General features: G+C 43.2%; 1 protein-coding gene across 1 annotated transcript; it reads right to left on the reverse strand.

The window, feature by feature from the left end:
• Positions 1–8213: 8213 nt before the first annotated feature.
• Positions 8214–11954, reverse strand: FAM240A (family with sequence similarity 240 member A; the record flags this gene model as incomplete). The annotated part of the gene is made up of 2 exons (XM_014567475.2): positions 8214–8316; positions 11806–11954. Coding segments are annotated over 2 exons (252 nt in total), but the record flags the coding sequence as incomplete, so codon positions are not given.
• Positions 11955–20426: the final 8472 nt, after the last annotated feature.

The following is a 20426-nucleotide window of genomic DNA, read 5'->3' on the forward strand; positions in this document are numbered from 1 at the left end:
GTTCTAACCCACAGAACTGAAAGATAAGGCATCTGTGTTGTTTTAAGCCACCTAATTTGTGATAATTTGCTATAGCAGCAATAGAGAACACATACACTGGTAAATGCTTTTATATTAAATTGTCTTTGTTAATGTAGCTGGGGAAGTTTCATCCTCTCCATCCCTGAATAATGCAGAGACACCCTCACGTCCTGCGTGCTCCCGTCACTCCACATGGTGAGCAGTGTGAGCTCAAGGCGGGCCCCACCTCACCCACCTTTATCTCTCACGTTGACTGGCTCTGACTCGCAGGAAAGTCTTCAACACAGCCTCTGTGTGTCTCTGATCTTGTATAACCTGTAACTGGTCCCTGCATGGCACAGATCCCAGCAGATTTCCAGGCTCCTGGGAAGCCAAAATTCTGTTTCCTCCTTGCTGGGAGATCTTAAGCTCATAGATTCCCCCGTCATCATGGAGAGCCTCTCCAAAGCTGGGACTTTTAGCCCCAAACCATCTTCAGTCTTACATGTTAGGTCCTTCTGGTCATGTGGACCCAGCTCACTCAGGGCAGGTAACAAACCATACGCCTTACAGTTCTCTCAAAAAGGGACGCTGTGGCTTCCTCCACAAACCTTCACAAAAATGAATACCAGATAAATTGAATACTTAAAAGGTAAACATAAAACTCTAAATATTTTTAGAAGAAGAGACAGAAGAATAAGTCCTCAAATTTGGTTAAAAATGACCATTTAAAAAAATTGTAGTCAGTTAACGATGTATCAGTTTCTGGTGTATAGCATAATGTTCCAGTCATATATTCGTTTCATGTTCTTTTTCATTAAAGGTTATTACAAGATATTGAATATAGTTCCCTGTGCTATATAGTAGAAATTTGTTTTTTATTTATTTTTATATACAGTGGTTAACACTTCCAACTCTCAAACTCCCAAATTTATCCCTTCCCACCCCTCTTCCCCGGTAACCATTAGATTGTTTACTATGTCTGCGAGTCTGTTTCTGTTTTGCAGATGAGTTCATTAGTGTCCTCTCTTTTCTTTTTTTAGGTTTCACATGTGACTGATGCCACATGGTATTATTCTTTCTCTTTCTGACTTACTTCACTTGGAATGACAATCTTTAGGTCCACCCATGTTGCTGCAAATGGCATTATTTTATTCCTTTTCATGACTGAGTAGTATTCCATTGTATAAATGTACCACAGCTTCTTTATCCAGTCATCTGTTGATGGACATTTAGCTTGCTTCCATGTCTTGGCTATTGCATATAGTGCTGCTATGAATATTGGGGTGCATGTATCTTTTCAAATTAGAGTTCTTTCCAGATATATGCCCAGTGGGGTTGCTGGATCATATGGTAAGTCTGTTTTGCTCTTTGAGGAATCTCCATACTGTTCTCCATAGTGGCTGCACCAAACTACATTCCCACCAACAGTGTAAGAGGGTTCCCTTTTCCCACACCCTCTCCAGCATTTATCATTTGTGGACTTTTGAATGATGGCCATTCTGACCAGTGTGAAGTGATACCTCCTTGTAGTTTTGATTTGCATGTCTCTGATAATTGGCGATAATGAGCATTTTTTCATGTGCCTATTGGCCATTTGTATGTCTTCATTGAAGAATTGCTTGTTTAGGTCTTCTGTCCATGTTTGGATTGGGTTGTTTGTTTTTTGTTGTTGTTGTTGTTGTTATTAAGTTGTATAAGGTGTTTATACATTCTGGAAATTAAGCCTTTGTCAGTTGTATCATTTGGAAGTATTTTCTCCCATTCTGTAGGTTGTCTTTCTGTTTTGCTTAGGTTTCTTTACTGTGCAAAAGCTGATAAGTTTAAGTAGGTCCCATTTGTTAATTTTTGCTTTTATTTCTATTGCCTGGGTAGACTGCCCTAGGAGAACATTGCTAAGATTTATGTCAGAGAATGTTTTGCCTATGTTTTCTTCTAGAAGGTTTATAGTATCTTGTCTTATGTTTAAGTCTTCAAGCCATTTTAAGTTTATTTTTGTGTACGGTGTGAGGGAAGCGTTCTAACTTCATTGATTTATATGCAGCTGTCCAGTTTTCCCAACACCACTTGCTGAAGAGACTGTCTTTTCTCCATTGTATATTCTTGCTTCCTTTGTTAAAGATTAATTGACTGTAGATCTGTGGGTTTATTTCTGGGCTCTCTGTTATGTTCCATTGATCCATATGTCTGTTTTTGTGCCATTACCATGCTGTTTTGATTACTGTAGCTCTGTAGTATCGTCTGAACTCTGGGAGGGTTATCCCTCCAGATTCATTCTTTTTCTTCAGTATTGCTTTGGCAAGTCTAGGTCTTTTGTGATTCTATGTAAATTTTAGGATTATTTTTTCTAGTTCTGTGAGAACTCTCCTGGGTAATTTGATAGGGGTTACATTAAATCTGCAGATTGCTTTGGACAGCATGATCATTTTAACGATGTTGATTCTTCCAATCCAAGAGCATGGGATATCTGTCCATTTCTTTAAGTCATCTTTAATTTCCTTAATCAATGTTTTGTAGTTATTAAAGTTGCCTGTCATAAACTGACATAATAAGGCAGGCTTACTTTATTAACTTATTTCATGTCTGTCTACCTACACTGCTTCCCGTCTTTTATGTCTTTTGCACATTACACACCTAAAATTCTGCTTATAATTTATGCCCTTGACAATCAATGTATGGTTACTTCAGCCTTTCACTCAAGAATCCATCAGAAAACACAGTATAGAATTTAAGAATCTGTGAAAATAATGTCAATAAACCACCAAGATTGCCACCACAGGAAACCCGCAGACCAGGAGTAAATCAGTGAGACAAGGCATTGATCCCTCCAGCCTCCTCTGTCCTCACCCCCCACCCCCGCTCCTTTAAGGAGAAAGATTCTTAGGGGTGGGGCAGAGGTCTGCCTTTCTCCATGAGACATTTCTGGGGAAACTCAGAGAAGGATAGGACCTAATCTTCCATGGTTCTGTTGGATGCAGACACCTGTCTCCATCCTATCTGGGCATAAATGTACAATTTTGTTTATCAAGGAGAAACTACCAGCTGAGAAGCCACAGATCACACCCGGAGGTGGGCTCAGGCCTGGCCCAGCGGGACTGGGCACGTGTGGGAAGGTCACAGAAGCACCTCAGCCCTGTAGTGCCTTTCATTTTATAGGCTGAATGGAAACGCTTGGACAGCTATGAGATGCTGAAATCTTCCTGGTCAGGAAGTGCCCTTGTGAAAGGGAGAAGCCTCTGAAGCTTAGCCACTGACATTAACCTCTTTTGTGTGGCTAATTCAGACAAGCTGAGCTAGCTCTCTGCTAAAACGGGGAGGAAATAAGCCTGGGGTGACAACTATTCAGTCTCCTCAGCCCTGCTGTGAATGCGGTGTTGTTGAGGAGTTTCTCATAGAGCAGTGTCCTTATGCGAGCCCTCCATTCATTCATCCAACAGATAAGTTTTGTGACTTACAATGTATTATGAGTGTTGTTCCAGACCCTAGGGCTGTACGGGATGCCGAGGGGGCCAAGGTTTCTGCCTTCACATTCAGCCTCTGAGCCCGCTGAGGGGATCTCGGGCTCCTTGGCCCTAACTTACCCTACCTTTCCTTTCCCCACAGCCAGACCGTGTAGCTGGAACCTTCCTTTCACCATCTTCTCCCATTGCATTTCTCATGTTCTCCCAAAGCTGGCCTCCAACCCAGTGCATGCGTTATCCTGGTGACCCTTCCATAGATTAGAGAAAAGGAAGCAGTCTCTGCTCATTTCCAAGGAGCACAACCAGGACGATTTGGCTCTCTGAGAGGACACTGAGCCAGTGGGGCAGACTGGACTGAGAGCTGAGCTTCAAGGGCCTGATTTATCCTCTAAGGCTCTTTTGGCCTTGACCAAACGAACCCTACATTGCATCTGTACATCTCTTATTTTCCAGGAATAAACAACTTTCTGCAAATACATGTTTTTCCTAGAAGAGAATTCCTCTAGAGCTTTAAAATGATGAATTACATCCATAGAGGTGGGCATGAAAAGCTCACTCTATGATCAATCCTAAGAGAAGAATTTCATTTTGCTTGCTCTTTACAAAAACACTAAGCTAAAACATTTGTAACCAAAACATACCGATCAATAAAAACCTCTTCAGTACAGATTCAGCCTGGAAATAGGATAGAGCCCCAAGAGCAACACTTGGGTATTTCAAAAGATAGGCATCCCTTTTTAATACTCAGAGATGAGACATTCACAGACTGTTTCACGGGCCAGCACACCCATAAACCGTTTCCCCATGGAAGTGGGATCTCAAATCACCACCTCCTCAGGGTAATTTTCAGATACTCTAAAAATGGATATCTTACCACTTACCGTCAACAACTGAGCAGTGACCTGGGAATAGAATTCTGTCTCCATTTGACACTCCACTTAAAAGTACTGCTTGCAGCCAGCTTCCTGAGTGACCTACAACCCACGCTCCCTTGCACCTACCCTGAGTGAGCCGTCGCAGCCGCCCAGTGGAGGTAACCTTGGAAAGGATGGGAAACACTGACCTTCTCTTATAAATTAGGCAGTCTAAAGGTGGTCAATTTTAATTGTGTTAAAATTGCTGTCACCCTGGAACTAGGGTGTAGTGGTCTGAGTGTAAACCCTGTATACTTTAGAAGGTAGAACAGATATTTTGAGGGTAGAGCTGGCAGGATCTGTGAGTGGCTTAGAAGGAAGGTTTAAGAGAAAGTGAGAAGTCGGGGTGACTAGATTTGGGTCTGAGTCATGAGCAAATGGGGCACCATTCATGGCGATAATGAGCTTGAGGGGTGGTGGAAGTTGGGGGTGGGTATGGAAAAGCCTTTGGGAAACATCTTAGAAGAAAGAATGCTTGATCTTGAAAGTCTAAGTGCAGGAACAGCCTTTAAGTGCACGCCTTTGAAGCCCATTTGTAACTAAGAAATTATCATTCATAGAAGCTTAGCTACCTCTTCAGTTGTTTTACACCATCTGTTTGCCTCCTGTGACTATGTGTCAGGCACTGTACTTTACTTATAAGGAAGGTACTATTATTAACTGTATTATAAAATGAGGAAGCTGAAGCTCAGGTCTTAAAATAACTTGACTAAGGGCCCCTAACTACAATTATGCAGGGTAGAATTCCTTCTCTTATATTTGTGTTATATGGAAAGTTAGCCCAACACTGTAGGTGTTTTGTGACTTCATCACTTCTGTTCTTTTTTCTTTTTTTTTTTATTGGAGGTACTGGAGATTGAACCCAGGTAGTGCTAAGCATGCACTCTACCAGTGAGCTATTTCCTCCCCTGCTGTTCTGTGACTTCAAAACAAACAGCACCAGCTCCCTGGTCCCTGTGAAGCAGTGTCCCTGTCCAGTAGCTTCTCCTGGTCACTAGGTCCTTTCTCCAGCAGTGCACAGTACTTACTTGCTGAAAAAAGTGCATCTGAGAGAGATGTCTTTGAAAAATTTTTGGAGTATATTTATGATGACCACATTTCTTCACACAGGATCAGATATTGGCAGCACATTTGAAATTGGGACTGCTCTGGAGAACCCAGGTTATTAGGCTGCCCTTGAGATGAACTGTGAGTGGTTCATTTGCAGAATTTGGTCCTGAGATGAGTGGACTCTGGGCGCTCTCCTCCCAGTAAGTAACCCATAACCACACTTCTCAGACTGCCGCTTTCCCCTAGAGGTGTAGCTTGGCACTCTAGAGCATTGCCCACATCTGCAGCCTCTGGTCCCAGCAGACTTCACATGTGACGTGGGAGGCCCTGTCTCTAAAGAACAGCCCCACTCCCAGATCCAGACCCTGAAATCCCCTTTTCATCTATATTATTTGTGACTTTTTTTATGAGTAAGAGAAATCAACGCCAGCAGCCAGACCCCAGGAAGGACCAGAACTGGGAGTGGAAGGCTGCCGAGAACCCTGGAGGGCACACTTGCCACCCCCGTGTTTTTCTCCAGCTGTCTGCTTCCCTCTTATTTCCTAGCAGTTAGACTTCTCTGTTTTCTAGTCATGGTGGTGGCCCCTGGAACTCTCAGATTTCCACTGTATTTGTTCAGATGCTCAGAAGAGAATGGATTCTTTCTTGGTTCCACCTGACCCCTGGCAAACTCTGCTGGGTCCACCATGCTCTCTTATGAACCCGAGTCAGGACAGGGCTTTGTGGGTACAAACGTGGCTGTGGTGGGGGCCACAGATTTGGAGAGAAATAGCCAAAAAGAAACTTCTCCTCTGAGTTTAGCTCTGGGCAGACGCTGCTCAGAATAGTTAAGTGCGGGAGCGTGACTGGGCTCCAACAAGGAGATCTGTTGAGGACCTGTGAGTTTTGCCATTTGGTTATAGTCCCCTTGGATCTGTAGGGACTAATGATTTTCTACTCAGTACCCTTTCCATTTTCTAAGAAACTGCTCCTTCCCCATTCCATGTAGTCCTGATGGGAGTCATACAGTATTTGTCCCTTTGTGACTGGCTTATTCCACTTAATGTAATGTCCTCCAAGTTTATTCATGTAGCGTATGTCAGACATCCCTTCCTTTTTAAGGACAGTGTTCCATTGTATATATAGACCACAGTTTGTTGATTCATTCATCTTTCGATGGACACTTGGGTTGCTTCCACTTTTTGGCTACTGTGAATAATACTGCCAGGAACATGAGTGTGCAGACATTGCTTCAAGATCCTGCTTTCAATTCTTTGGGGTATATACGCAGAAGTGGAATTACTGGGTCATATGATAATTCTATGTTCAATTTTTTAAGGAACTGATACACCGTTTTCCACAGCAATTGCACCATTTTACGTTCCCACTAACAGTGCACAGGGTTTCAACTTCTCCACATCCTCACCAACACTTGTTATTTTCTGTTTTTTTGATAGTAGCCATCTTATGGGCGTGAGGTCGTATCATTGTAATTTTGATTGCATTTCCCTAATGACTCATGATGTTGAGCATATTTTCATGTGCTTGCTGGCTATTTGCATGTCTTCTTTGGATATTTCTATTGAATTTCTACTTGAAAATGGCTACTCAAGTCCATTACCCATTTTTTAATTGGGTTGTTTATTTTTGTCATTGAGTTATAGGAGTTCTTTATAAATTCTGGATAAATTTCTTATCAGATATATTTTTGTAAATGATTTCTCCCATTCCACAGGTTGCCTTTTCACTCTGTTGAGCATGTCCTTTGATGTACAGAAGTTTTAAATTTTGCTGCAGTCCAATTTATCTATTTTTGATTTTGTTATCATGGCCGAGAAAACATTGCCAAATCCAATGTCATAAAGCTTTCCCCCTATGTTTTCTTCTAAGAGTTTTATAGTTTTAGCCCTTACGTTTGGTAACATTGCTCCCTGAATGTATAAGGCTTTGCAGGTGCTGCTTACAACTATCAAGTACTTTACAACATGCATCTTTCTACTCCCTTGTTCTGGTTGGAAACTGTTGCCCCAGGCCCAATTATGGTTTGCACTTTTAGAAGCAACTACCCTGTATGAGGACCTGAGAGATGGCTGGGCAGTGACAATGGTATTTCAAAGTCCAGGATCTATGTGGCAGTCGCTTTGTTGGAGTGGCCAGATATACTTTAGCCAGCATGTGGAGATTTAAAATAAAGCAATAAAATGAGCACACATACCAGTGGAGGCATGGCAACCAAGTTTTATTAAAATTATCCTGATCTTATTAAGTGGTTTTTGAAGAAGCTGATGAAATCCATGTGAAGAAAAATATTAGACCAATTAATCTGCAAGCCTTATTTTAATGACTGTTTACACTATTTCTATTTCTGTGAAGAGATGCATTTTTCTTCTCATAAAAAGAAAACAGGAGAAAGGATTACATGATGCTGTTTCCTACGAGAAATGTGGAGCACAACTACTATGCAATATTTAATGGATGACCATGAAGATCATCTCTCCTGATGTGCTTAGAATTTTAAATGCTGGGATTTCAAAATCAGAAGATAATTATATGGAAATAAAGTATGCTGCATGGAGCTTTGATGTTAAAAGACATCTTTAGAGAATTGGGGATCATATTCTGGCCGCCATGCAGAGAGGACTGACTTGGCTAATAATTTCCACTTAGCACTGGGGAAGGAGTCACAGGTAAATCCCCTCACAGGTCGGGGAAACAATAGTATGGGATCTGTTTGGTGTAGAAAAAGGACTCAGGGGTTTGCACTGGCTTCTCCTGGCAGAGTGACTTCAGTGGTTTGTATCCTCTTGTGTCAATGAAGCTCTTGGCCAACGCTTGCCCGCTTTTCTGTCTCATCTGGATTGTTCCGTAGTCTCAGCTTTGTTTCCAGTTTCTGCTTCCATTCTTCTCTGAGCCTGAAAATAGAAACAGAACACACACAAATGGAGCATTCATCTCCATGGCTTTTGGTTCACGGAAGCTTCCTTCCTTTTTACTCTGAAGGTGCCTGTGTATGCATGTAGTGTACATGCGAGTGTTATGTCTGGGCGTTCAGGTTTTAAAAGGTATGCAGGGGACTTGCAAATTTAAATATATACATATATGAAGTCTCACTTCTATTCAAGTGGTATTCTAGTCTTAATCTCTGAACTTCCTTTTGAACGTGCAGTACCTTTAAAGTACAGGAGAAAAGAAAAAAACCTGTCAGTTGAGAACCTTTCAAGAACAGGGGTGAAATAAAGTTGTCTTCAGATATGCAGAAACTGGAAGAGTTCATCACCAGCAGACTGCCACTACTTGACATGTTAAAAGAAGTCCTTGGAGCAGGTGGAAAATGACACCTCGTGGAAATCCGCACAGTGGAACAAAGAGCACCAAGAGAGGCAAATGCGCGTGTGCACAGTAATGCTTTTTTCTCTTTAGTCAGTAGTTCAAAGTAAACCTGTTCATGATGTAATCTGGGGTTTATAACACATATGGAAGTCAAATTGTACTTTGCACAATAGCACAAAAGCCAGGAGGGGAACCGTGGGACTGTTCGATAGTAAGCTTCTCACCCTCTACAGGAAATGATGAATCACTTGAAGGTAGACTGTGATAAGTTAAAAATGTATATATAAGTCCTAAAACAACCACTAAAATAACACAGATTTAGTTAAAAAGAAAACAGAGGAGATAAAATGGAACCGTAAAAAATATTTAATCCAAAAGAAAGCAGAAAAAGAAAGGAAATAAAGAACAGATGAGAATAACAGGAGACAAATAACAAAATGCTAGGTTTAAACCCAATCTTACCAATTAATGTTAATGACGTCAGTAATCTAATTGAAATGCAAAGGTTGACAGATTGACAATATTCAAATATATGTGGCCTACAAGAAACTCACTTTAAATATGAAGACACGAGTAGGTTACAAGTAAAAAAATGGAAAAATGTCCCATCTTAACCCTAATCAATGAAAGCTGGAGTGGTTATACTAACATCAGACAAGGCAGAGTCGTAGCAAAGAATATTACTCAAGAGAAAAAGGGTTGTTTTAACATAATAAAGGGGTTAATTCATCAAAAGGATATTAAAATCCTAAATACTTATGTACCTAATAACAGAGCTTCAAAATACACAAAACAAAATGTGACAGGACTGTCAGGAGAAACAGACAAATCCACAACTGTAGTTGAAGACCTCAATACCCATATTTCAACCATCAGTGAAACAAGTGGACAAGAAGTCAATAAGGATATAGTTGAACAACACTGTCAACTAACTCCCCCCCACTAATTAAAGACAGTGACTCCCCACCATCCCTCTTACATTCTCTTTGTGTCTGTTTCTCTATGATGCAAACAACAAGGAGGAAACTGAGGCACAGGAAGACTTGCTGACTCATCCAGAGGGCTCTTCCTTTGGCATCTTGCTGTTGCTCTATTCAATCCTGGATTAAGTGGGAGCGTGGGAGAGGGAGGGGAACTGACATTCGAGAGCCCTGACCTTCAGCCCTGCACCATGCTGGATGCTGTAGGCACATTTTCTTAAACAACCTAATGAACCAGGACTGTCTTTTCCAATTTGTGAAGGGTCAACATGGAGGAATGGTTAACAGCAGAGACCCTCTGGAGCCAGACTATCCAGGTTCAAATCAGAAGAGGCAGGAGAAGGATAAATAAGTTACAGGTTTGCTCTCCCACCAGCCAGAAAGCTTCTTCCCTGCAGTCTTCTGTTACGTGCACAGACAGATACTGCACATATATATTTTAATGTTTTAACAAACCACACAGTTTGTTTTCAGAGCCTATTTTGCTTTTTGTTTCTGTGTTTATATGACTTCATTTATCTTAATTGAAATGTAGTTGCTTTACAATGTTGTATTAGTTTCAGATGTACAGCAAAGTGGTTCATTTATACATACATACATATAGATAGATATAGATATATTCTTTTTCAGATTCTTTTCCATTATAGGTTATTATAGGATACTGAATATAGTTCCCTGTGCTATACAGGAGGTTCTTGTTGTTTGTCTATTTTATATATAGTAGTCTGTATCTGTTATTCCCAAACTCTTAATTTATCCCTCCCTGGCCCCCTCCCCACTTCAGTAACAGTAAGTTTGTTTTCTATGTCAGACTCTATTTTGTTCACCTCTTGGCTTGCTCCCTTCTTGGAGGCAAGGCTTTTGCATCTTTCTCAGTCCAGTTTCCCTCCACCTGAGGCCTTCTGTGTACTCCGTGGGGGACACAAGGGACATAGGACTCAACGTGGCCTCTGGTGTGCAGCATTCTGAGTGGCCTGGCCTGGGGGAGGAAGACGGCAGGGACTGCAGAAATGACTGGCTGCCCAACTCATCTTCTCTGAGAATCCCTGGACAAGACACCCTAACACAACACCTCAGCAGGTAGGACAGACTGCTTTTTCTTGCCTCTGACCAGGAATGTGGCTGAGAGGCTGGGTTCCCCTCTAGGGCTGAGGATGGGGTTTTGGAAGGAAAACAGTGAGTTTAACTCTTGTGAGTTATCCATATTCTCAGCCCAGCAGCCATGGGCTGACAGGATGGAGTCACGGGCCCTGCCGTCAGGCCAGCACACACCTGCCCCGTCACTCCCGGGTCACACACTAGCTGTGGTCTTAGTGAACAGTCAGTGGTGGAGCTGTTCCCTAGGAGGGAACAGAGAACTGGACCGGTCCCTCCCTGTGGCCTGTGGGTGGCTCCCTGCTGCCGCTGGGAGGCAGTATCTGTGAGGGTGGTGAGATGCTGCTGTTTCCACAGAGACAGCAACCCTGGTCTGCTGGCCACTCGACTCCCTTGGCTAGAGCAGGGATGCACACCAGTCTCCCTCCCCGCCACCCAGATCCACACAGGCAGCCTGGGACTTTACCCAGGTGAGCACTGAGAACTGGTCACCGTCTCCTTTGCTTGATTGCTCTTCACAGACATGTCTGCTGACCTGCTCCCCAAATTTAGGGTAACCCTCATGTGCTAGAAATGATGAGGGAGAGGAGAGGTTTTTCTGTTTATAAAGATAGAAATTAGAGTGTACATTTGTTAACTTAGGAGAATTTTCTAAATTACTGCCCATAACCATATGGTGGCAGGACCGCGTGTATGGAAAATTAAAATAATTACATCCTCTAGGATGCCCACCTGGCATTCTTCTAGGGAGATCTATTTTGCCTTTAAAAAACAGACAAGCAAGGGTGATTATGACGTGTCCATGTAGGTTCACAGACTGTAACACGTGTATGCTCCTGTGGGGCACGTTGCTGGTGGGGGAGGCTGTGCGTGGCAAAGTGATATGAAAACTCTCTACTTTCTGCTCAGTTTTGCTGTGAACGTAAAACTGCTCTAAAAATTAGTCCATTTTTTAAAAAGTTAATTCACCAAAAAATACACAAACAAGCCACATACTTTCTCAGTGCACTTCTTCCCAGGCGATACTCCTCTGATTCTCGGTAGTGAGTCTGTTTGCCGATTTCCCTTTCCCAGAAGCGTTTGAGCTCGTGACAGGTGTTCCGGCAGAAGACCTCCCGGCGCACGTACTGATTGTTCATCCCCTGAAAAAGAAAATATCAGCCGAACCCCCGTAGAACACGGTCCTTCGGACTCTGGAAGGTACAGACTGTTTGGATCCAGACCCTGCCATTTATCTGAGGGCAACCCCAGCCAGGCACAGAACCTCATGAGGGGGATACAATGGTTTGTTGACAGGATACAGGGATGTGAATGCAGAAGTTCCCCACTGGAGCTTAGCATGTCACAGGCACCTGGCAGATACCTCTGTCCTTCCTTCCTCTTCACAGAAGAGCGCTTCTCAGCTATTTATCAGCAGGTAGTGTGTGCCAGGCATTTTAGGCTGTCGGTCCCTTTAGTTACCACCACGTCCCCGTGAGTTGTCATTTCCTCCCTCATTTTCTAGGTGAGACATTTGAGGAGTGATGGAACTTGCTCGTGGCCCCACAGGTATAGCTGGCAGAAGGCAGGCTGTGTACTTCTGGATGTTTTCAAGCCTTTTGCTAAAGGGGTTTGTCACAGAAAATGAGGTGTGTGAGGTTTGAGATGTGTGTGTGCATGTGTGTGTGTGTGCACGCTTGTGTATGGAGTTATTCACATCAGACACTCAATGCTCACTCTTTTTACATGAAGAAACCCCTGCCCAACTCCCAGACCTCAGTGGGTCCAGCAGACAGGTCAAAAGCTGAGGCTGGAGGTGAGAGTGGGTGCAGGGAAAGGAGTCAGCAGGCTGTTGCAAATGTCCAGGGAGAAACTATGACCGTGGTAGATCAAGGTTAACAAAGAGTGGACAGGTTCACAGGTATTCTGCAGGTGTCAGCTCCACATGGGGAATGAGGGTGGGGGGTGTCAGTGGAGGCTCTGCTGGCTGTGCCTGTGCAAGGGTGGGCAGTTAGAGGAGGAGGGCCGTGGAGGGCGACCTTCAGCAGTGCTGGTCAGAGTTTGAGTTGCATGGGCGCTAACATCCAAGGGGAAAAACTGAAGGGGTGTCTGGACACCTGGGTCTGAAATCAGCATAAAGGTCTGGGTCACAGCTCTCCCAGAGGGACTGACGGGGGCAGGGGGGACACGGAGGAAGCAGAGAGGAGTTTGAAGCCAGATGCTTATACCAGATCCATTTGTCTATTAACTTGATGCACCTTCTATTTGCCAGGTCTCAGTCTCCTCATCTTTAAATTTTCTCTGAAGGTTTCATTTGATCATGAATGTGAAAGTGTTTTGCAGTTTATAAAGTTCTGAATGAACATAACTTTTGTAAGTCTAAAACCTCAAATTATACAGGACATTATACTGTAATTCGCAGTAAGGAATCATCACAACCTCCCCCAACTTTCCTTCTATAGACGTGACATAAATCCATGTCACTTCTCTTTCCTTCTGGATCATGGCTGTTGACCTTGGCTGACCTTGGAATCACTTGGGGAGCTTTACAAGAAACAGATGTCAGGCCTCCCTTCCCAGGGAGTCTGATCTCATCAGCCAGGGATGTGGCCTGGGCATCAGGAATTTTTAAATCTCCCCCTTTGATTCTAACACACAACCAAGGTCCCAAATGTGGTCTTTGTTTCTGTCCTCTTGTACGATGGTCACGTCTGGTCCAGAGCTGGCCCCAGGGAGGCTGAGGTAGGGAGGGCTGGCATAGGGATGTCACAGTCACAGCCATCTTGCAGGGTAGGCACTACTTTCCTGTTTTGCAGGTAAGAAAGTTGAGGTTCAGCAGTGGCAATTTGACTTTATCAAGGTCCTACAGCTGGTAAGTAGGGCAGCTGTCATACTCAGTGCCCAGGCCCCATCCCCTGCCCTCAACTGTCCCCTAGGGAGGAGAAGAGTGACTTTCTTACCTCCTAAAAGTGCTCAGTGGTCATACTTTCCTAGCAGAATAGCAGAGATCCAACTTACTTTGCAGTGAGCCCCCCAGAAATGGGAACTATTTTATGTTTTATTTAAATATCTTAAAGCATGGAGGAGGGTATAGCTCAGTGGTAGAGTGAGTGCTTAATACGCATAAGGTCCTAGGTTCAATCCCCACTATCTCTATAAAAAAAAAAAAAAGAAATAGGTAAAATAAATAAGTAAACAATTAAATATCTCAAAGCATGTACTGCTACTCAATAAATATTTGTTGGATTGAATAAATGCTCCCCACCCCTACCCTGGCCTCCAAATTATCTTTATCCTGAAGAGCTGGCCTGAAGGTGGCAGTGGTCCCTTTGGCAGTGCTTCAGGCATTGAGGGAAAGTCTGTGGGGCCAGTGAGGGGCACCCTGGAGCGACCTGGCCTGCCCCCTGGTCCCTGTGGACCTGGCAGGCCGGAACATGCTTCTGGGGGGGGGCAAGGGAGAGAAGTCCCATTTGCATGGTTGCTTACCGGAGGGCATTCTTACAAAACGACCCTGATACTATTAATTTTGAATTCATGTGAAGTTTCTGGCATTCAGCTGGGAGGCGGGGAGGGGACTGACCACAAAGGGGCCTGGGGCGCTTTTGGGGATGTGGAAATATTCCGTATCTGTTTCTCGTGATGGCTGCACAGCTGCATACAATTGCCGAAACTTATCAAACTGTACACTTAAAATAGGGGATTTTATTACACATAAGTTATGCCCCAATAAATGCAGAGAAAGAGATGTCTTCTGTCTTTGGACTAGCGTTTTATCCAAGTTCCCTGGCTCTGTCCTCCTGGGAGACCTGGCATCTCACTGTTAGGGTCCAGCCCTTTCCTTCACAGGGAGTACATGTGTCTGCGAGCATCTGTGCTTTGGTTTCCTGGCTTCTGAGATGAGGACAACTACGCTACCTTGCAGGAATGTGACGAGGAAGATGCTGATAGTTGGAAAGCCCTTTGGAAACACGGGGATCATCCTTGATAAGTAAGGCCTCTACCTGCACCTACTCGGCCGGGAACGCCATCCACCGGCCTGTGCGCCCACGGGGAGACTGAGGGCTTCCTTCCAGGGGTCACCACTGACGCAGCAAAGCCATAGCTTCAGGGACAGTTATGAACTTTTCATCACGAAATGAGTGAGTGCTTAAAGAGAACGGCAGCGTGGAACACCTCCACAGAATTCAGCTGAACTTGGTGCCGTCTGTGAGGCATCTGTGCTGCCCAAGGGGCCAACTAAGGCTAGTAAGGCAACTGAAACAAAGGCACATCTGTCCGTTGTGAGCACGGATTGCTGCGCCAACCGCTTAATTTCCCAAGTCTCTGGTTACTCAGAGCACTAGATCCAAACTGAAGAATGTGGGAGTTTTTTTTCCAGTAAGAATTTTGGCTTATGCCAGTTACTCCCATGACTCTCGGCTAGTGTGGCTCATTACGTCCCAGCTGAGCGTGCATGCCAACAGCGTACTTCTTGCATATCCAACACCTCAAAAGAGCAACTATTTTGTGATTTTGTTTTTTTACAACATTTCAAAAAGCTTCATAAAGATCATGGCTTGAAACAGAACAGAGTGTTCCAGTTCCAGACAAAATGAAGGACGCACACTCTACCCCGTCTCTCTAAAACCTGGCCAGGTTGCTCGGTGTGGCTGTTTGCAGACCCTGAGAGGTAAACAGTAGCAGCTGGATTGGAGAAGAAGACCAGAATTCCAGTTACCATTGAATGGCACTAAGTTTTCTACTTTCATTCTGGTATCCCCAGTTTGGACTTAAGGCAGTGGGAATCCCAGAGGTGGGAATGTGGACAGAGAGAACTCCAGGGAGTCCTCTGATTCTAGGGAGAAAGGAGATGCCTAATGCTCAGAGAACGAGGGAAAGCACTTGTTTTCCTTTTCTCTCTTCTCTAAGATCTCCGGGAAATTCCAGGGTGAGGGAGTGTGGCAGCAGCAATGGAACTGACTGGCAGCAGGACCGGCAGAGATGCAAAGCCCTGCCAGGCGGAGTGGACCCTCGCTGCTTTCCTCTCTCTCTGTCGTCTCAGCACGCTACCCCAGTGTGACTTCGGCCACCAGAAGTGCACAGCAGAACAGGTAACTAAAGCCCCAAGTTTCTGGCCAAAGGACTGAAGAAGGGGAGTTCAGGGAGTTGGAAATTACCAGGGATACCGCAGAGGTAGGTGGACCTTATGAAAGAGACTTCTTAAAAATTGCTCATGAGCACCTAGGCTGGCCTCTGGGCTGCACATGTGTGGATCTGATCCCAAACAACAGAACTTCGTAGAGAGGAAATTATCACGGGTATAGGAAACCGGAGCAACACCATCAGCCAACTAAACCTGACTGTAACTTATAGATCTCTCTCCAGCAATGACAGAATACGGATTCTTTTCAAGTGCGCGTGAGACAGATCACAAACAAATTCCTAAAATAATAAGTGAGTTTAGCAAAGATGCAGGATATGAGTTTAATACACGGAAATTAGTATATGCTACCAATGAACAATTGGAAATTGCAATTAGAAAAATACTACCATTTACAATAACTCCCTCAAATTAAATACTTAGGTATAAATCTAATAAAATGTGTACAAAATATTGTTGCTAGAAACTGCAAAATGCTGATGAATGAAATAAAAGAAAACCTCAATAAGTGGCGAGACCTATCATGTCAACGGATTGGAAGACAACATGGCACAGAAACCAATTCTCCCAAAATTAATCTATAGATTTACTGCAACTCTAATAAAAATCCAAACTGGACTTTTTATAAAGACAAACTGATTCTAAAATATATATGCAAAGGCAAAAGGACAGAGTAACTAAAGCACTTTTTAAAATGAAGAATCAAGTTGAAAGAATTACATTATCTAATTTAAAACCTGCTGTAAAGCTACAATAATATGCAAAAAAAAAAAAAAAAGAACCTAAACCCCATACCTTACACAAAAATTAACTCAAATGGATTATAGACCTAATATAAAATGTAAAACTTTAAAACTTTTAAGAGAAAACATAGGAGAAATTTTTTTGTGGCTTGGAGCTAGGTGAGGAATTCTTAGATATGACACCAAAAGCACGATCCATAAGAGAAAAAAATTAATAAATCAGGCTTTATCAAAATCAAAAAGTTTTACTATGCAAAAGACACTGTCAAGGGAATGAAAAGACAAGACACAAACTGAGAAAACATATTTGCAAATCACATATATGACAATGGATTTGTATCCAGTATATATGAAGAGCTCTCAAAACTCAACATTAAGAAACCAAGCAACCTAATTAAAAGGTGGGTAAAACACTGTAACAGATACTTCAGAGAGGATACACAGATATCACATAAACACGTTACAAGATGTTGAACATCATTAGCCACTAAGGAAATATACATTAAATGAAAAATGCAGAGATACCACTACCTCCTTATAAGAATGGCCCAAATTAAAAAACATATATATATTGACAATATCAAGTGCTAGAGAAGATAGGTGGAGAGCAATTGGAACTCTCATACGTTATAACTTACAAAGGTAAACATACACCCACCATATGAGCCAGCAATCCCACTCCTAGGTATTTAGCCTAGAGAATTGCAAACTTAACGTTCTAGCAAAAACCTGTGCACCCATACACAGTTCTATTTGTAACTGCCAAAAAGTGGGGATGACGTGTGAATGGATTAAAAACTATCAAACATCCATAGAATGGAATCCTGTGCAGCAATAAAAGGAAAAACTAGTAATACTTTCAGTAACTTGGCTAAATCTCAGAAGGCATCATGCTGGGTGGAAGAGGCCAATCTCAACAGCATATACCCGCTATGATTCCATTCAAATGACGTTCTTGAAAAGACAAAGCTATAACAATTGCTTGGGGTTAAGGTCGGGGAGAGTATGATGACAGAAGCACAGCAGGAGGAAATCTGGGGGACGAGGGGATGGAGTTATGTGTCCTGATTGTGATGGTGGTTACACAGAGCTGAATGTGTGATAAGTTCATAGAACTGAGCACACATTGAAGAGTCGTTTCACCATATGTTAATAGTAAAAACAAACATTTTTAAATAGAAGTGTTTTTAGTAAAATGTATTTTGACTTTTTTGCTGATTCGATAAAATTCCATCATTGAAAAGTCTAAAGGTTATTTACCATCCCTGACACACCACTGAACCTGCTTCTCCATTGCTGCACGGACCAGCAGCATGGGCATCATCGGGGAGTTGTTATGAATGCAGAATTTATCAAGACCGAAATCTGAATCAAAATCTGCATTCCAGCTCGATCCCCCAGATGATTCCTGTGCATGGGAAAGTTTAAGAAGCTCTGCTTCAGAATTACAAAGACCAGAATTTTAGTATGTCCTCTGAAACATCAGTCTTCAGAGAAGCCCACTGTGGTTGAGCGTCTCCATTTGAACATTCCTTGAGGCTGTTGGTCCCTCCGGGGGTTCAGCATTTCTCCCTCAATATGCACTGTTCTTGCTTATAGAATTTCATCTCATCAGAGCCTTGCTAAGTGAACACTGGCACTGATTTCTGGCTTTCTCGTAGAGTTTTAGCCTGTTTTGCCTGCATCACTTAAATATATAAATTAGATATGAAAAAGCCCCATTAAGATTTCTAATTCATCCCTAAGCAGACAAAAGGTAAGGATTCAGAGCAAAAGATGAATCCTAGTGGCTGAAAAAGACAGAGTTACAAAGAGTCTATCCATTCACTTCCCCTGAGAAGTGCAAGATGAGCTTCCATCCCAGGCCCACTCAAGTTCCGCATGTTTACCTTTGTGATGAATCAGCTGCTGTCTTGATATGATGTAAAGGAGGGTGAGTATTGCAGTTCTGAGGTTTGCAAGCCCACAGCCTGGTCCTGAAACCTTAGGGCCTCCGCCCTTTATATGCAGGGTGGAGGAGTTTCAGAAATGCCTCAGCCTTTCAAGATTACAGGCACCAAATTAGTAGCAGAATCACAAAGATCTCATTCCAGGGACATGGTGATCTCCTTCCTGGTGGAAAATAGTCCCCATGACCTATGCCCTCTACCCACCCCAGGGCAGGTGAGCTTCTGCTCGGGCAGACCCTGCAGGGACCATGACTTGGCTGGAACCAAAGTTATTGTTCAGAATATGCTCTGGATTATCCGTGAGCTTGAACCTGCTGTCCATCAGGCAGAGCTGCCCTTCAGAGGATAAACGAGCCTGGGATGGTGTGACAAGTCACACGTTGGGGTCACTTTACAGGATGACTTAGAGAGGCGTGTTGCTCTTTGGAGCCGCTAATCCACACGTGGGGCTTGGTGACGACATTTCACAGTCTGCTTAGTTCTCCCTCAGCGAGAGCAGGAACCAGACACCAGTGACCATCAGGCATTAAACCAAGAAAGGCTTCTCAGTTGAGAGGGACCTTCAAGTCATTTCAAGGAGCATATTGCATTCTTGGGTTTGACATCTGGGCTGGTCCCTGTCTGAGAACAGTCAGGTCATCATTAAACCCTGCTGGGCCACTAACAAGCCTGCTTATAACATAGTTACAGGGTTTCAGTGTCAAAGCCCAAACACTCCATCGCAAAGTCCGAGGGCAGTGAAGCAAGATGGAATAGCTGATAATGAATCTGCAGGGGTATTTTAATAGCCTTTCCCCTCCTAATGTGAATGCCTAACGGAATAGCAGAGCCAGATCACGCAGTGGGGGCTTTTCCACTGAGGTAAGAGAGGCGTAGATTTGGAAGCCACTCCTCAAAGCATCACTTATTCAAAATGGTAGCAAGAGCAACACTGATACCGCCGGACTACACGTAAAGGTAAAGATACCCATTTTGCTTTTAGTGTTTTTCTGCTGATACATGTTATATGCAAACAGAAAGGATAGGATTAAAAAAAAACCGACTGAAATATTTCTCCTGAAAGTGTTTAATACCGCTTTCCTCTTGAAAAGAAATCCACAGTGGAACAATATTTAATAGGTGAAATATTATCTTGAAAGATTTTTTTTTTTCTCACCAGCCTGCTAAATGCTGGGAAAGGCTTTTTGGTTACAAGAGGTTCCTCCAACTTTATTGACACCGTTAGCAAGTCCTTTAAGAAAAAACTTATCAAACTAAGCTTCTGAAGAGCGCTACTCCTCCTGGGCTCACAAGTGATCTGCAGACCTACTTAATCCCCTAGCATGGAATTTCACGGCCTCCATAATTTGTTTACTTTAAAGGACAAACATTTATGATTTTCCTGATTCCACTGAATTTTGAATGGCCAACACAGAGTCAAAAGACAGACCTGTGTGAGTGAGGACATTGCTGAGCCACTGAATTCACCAACCCCAGAGGCTCCCAACCTTAGGACTCAGAACAAGTAAGAACATAAATTTCCTTTATAGTCTGAGTCAGCTGAGATGTTCTTTCTCATCTTTCTTTCTAAAATAGAATCTATTCTTCCTCCTTTTCTCTGCCTTCTGAATTGTTTCCCCCTCCTCTTTCTGGTGAGGCTTCCACACTCACTGACTGAGACAAGCATACTGGAAAGGACATACACTTTGAGGCTCTGGGTTTGGATCTCAGCTCTGTCACTAGTTGGCCCACACTGGTTAATTTGTTTTGCTTAGTCTCAGCCTCTCCATTGTAAAATAGGAATGATCAGACCTGTAGAGAGATGTA

This window comes from Camelus ferus, chromosome 17 (assembly GCF_009834535.1).
Source record: "Camelus ferus isolate YT-003-E chromosome 17, BCGSAC_Cfer_1.0, whole genome shotgun sequence".
NCBI classification, from domain to species: domain Eukaryota; kingdom Metazoa; phylum Chordata; class Mammalia; order Artiodactyla; family Camelidae; genus Camelus; species Camelus ferus.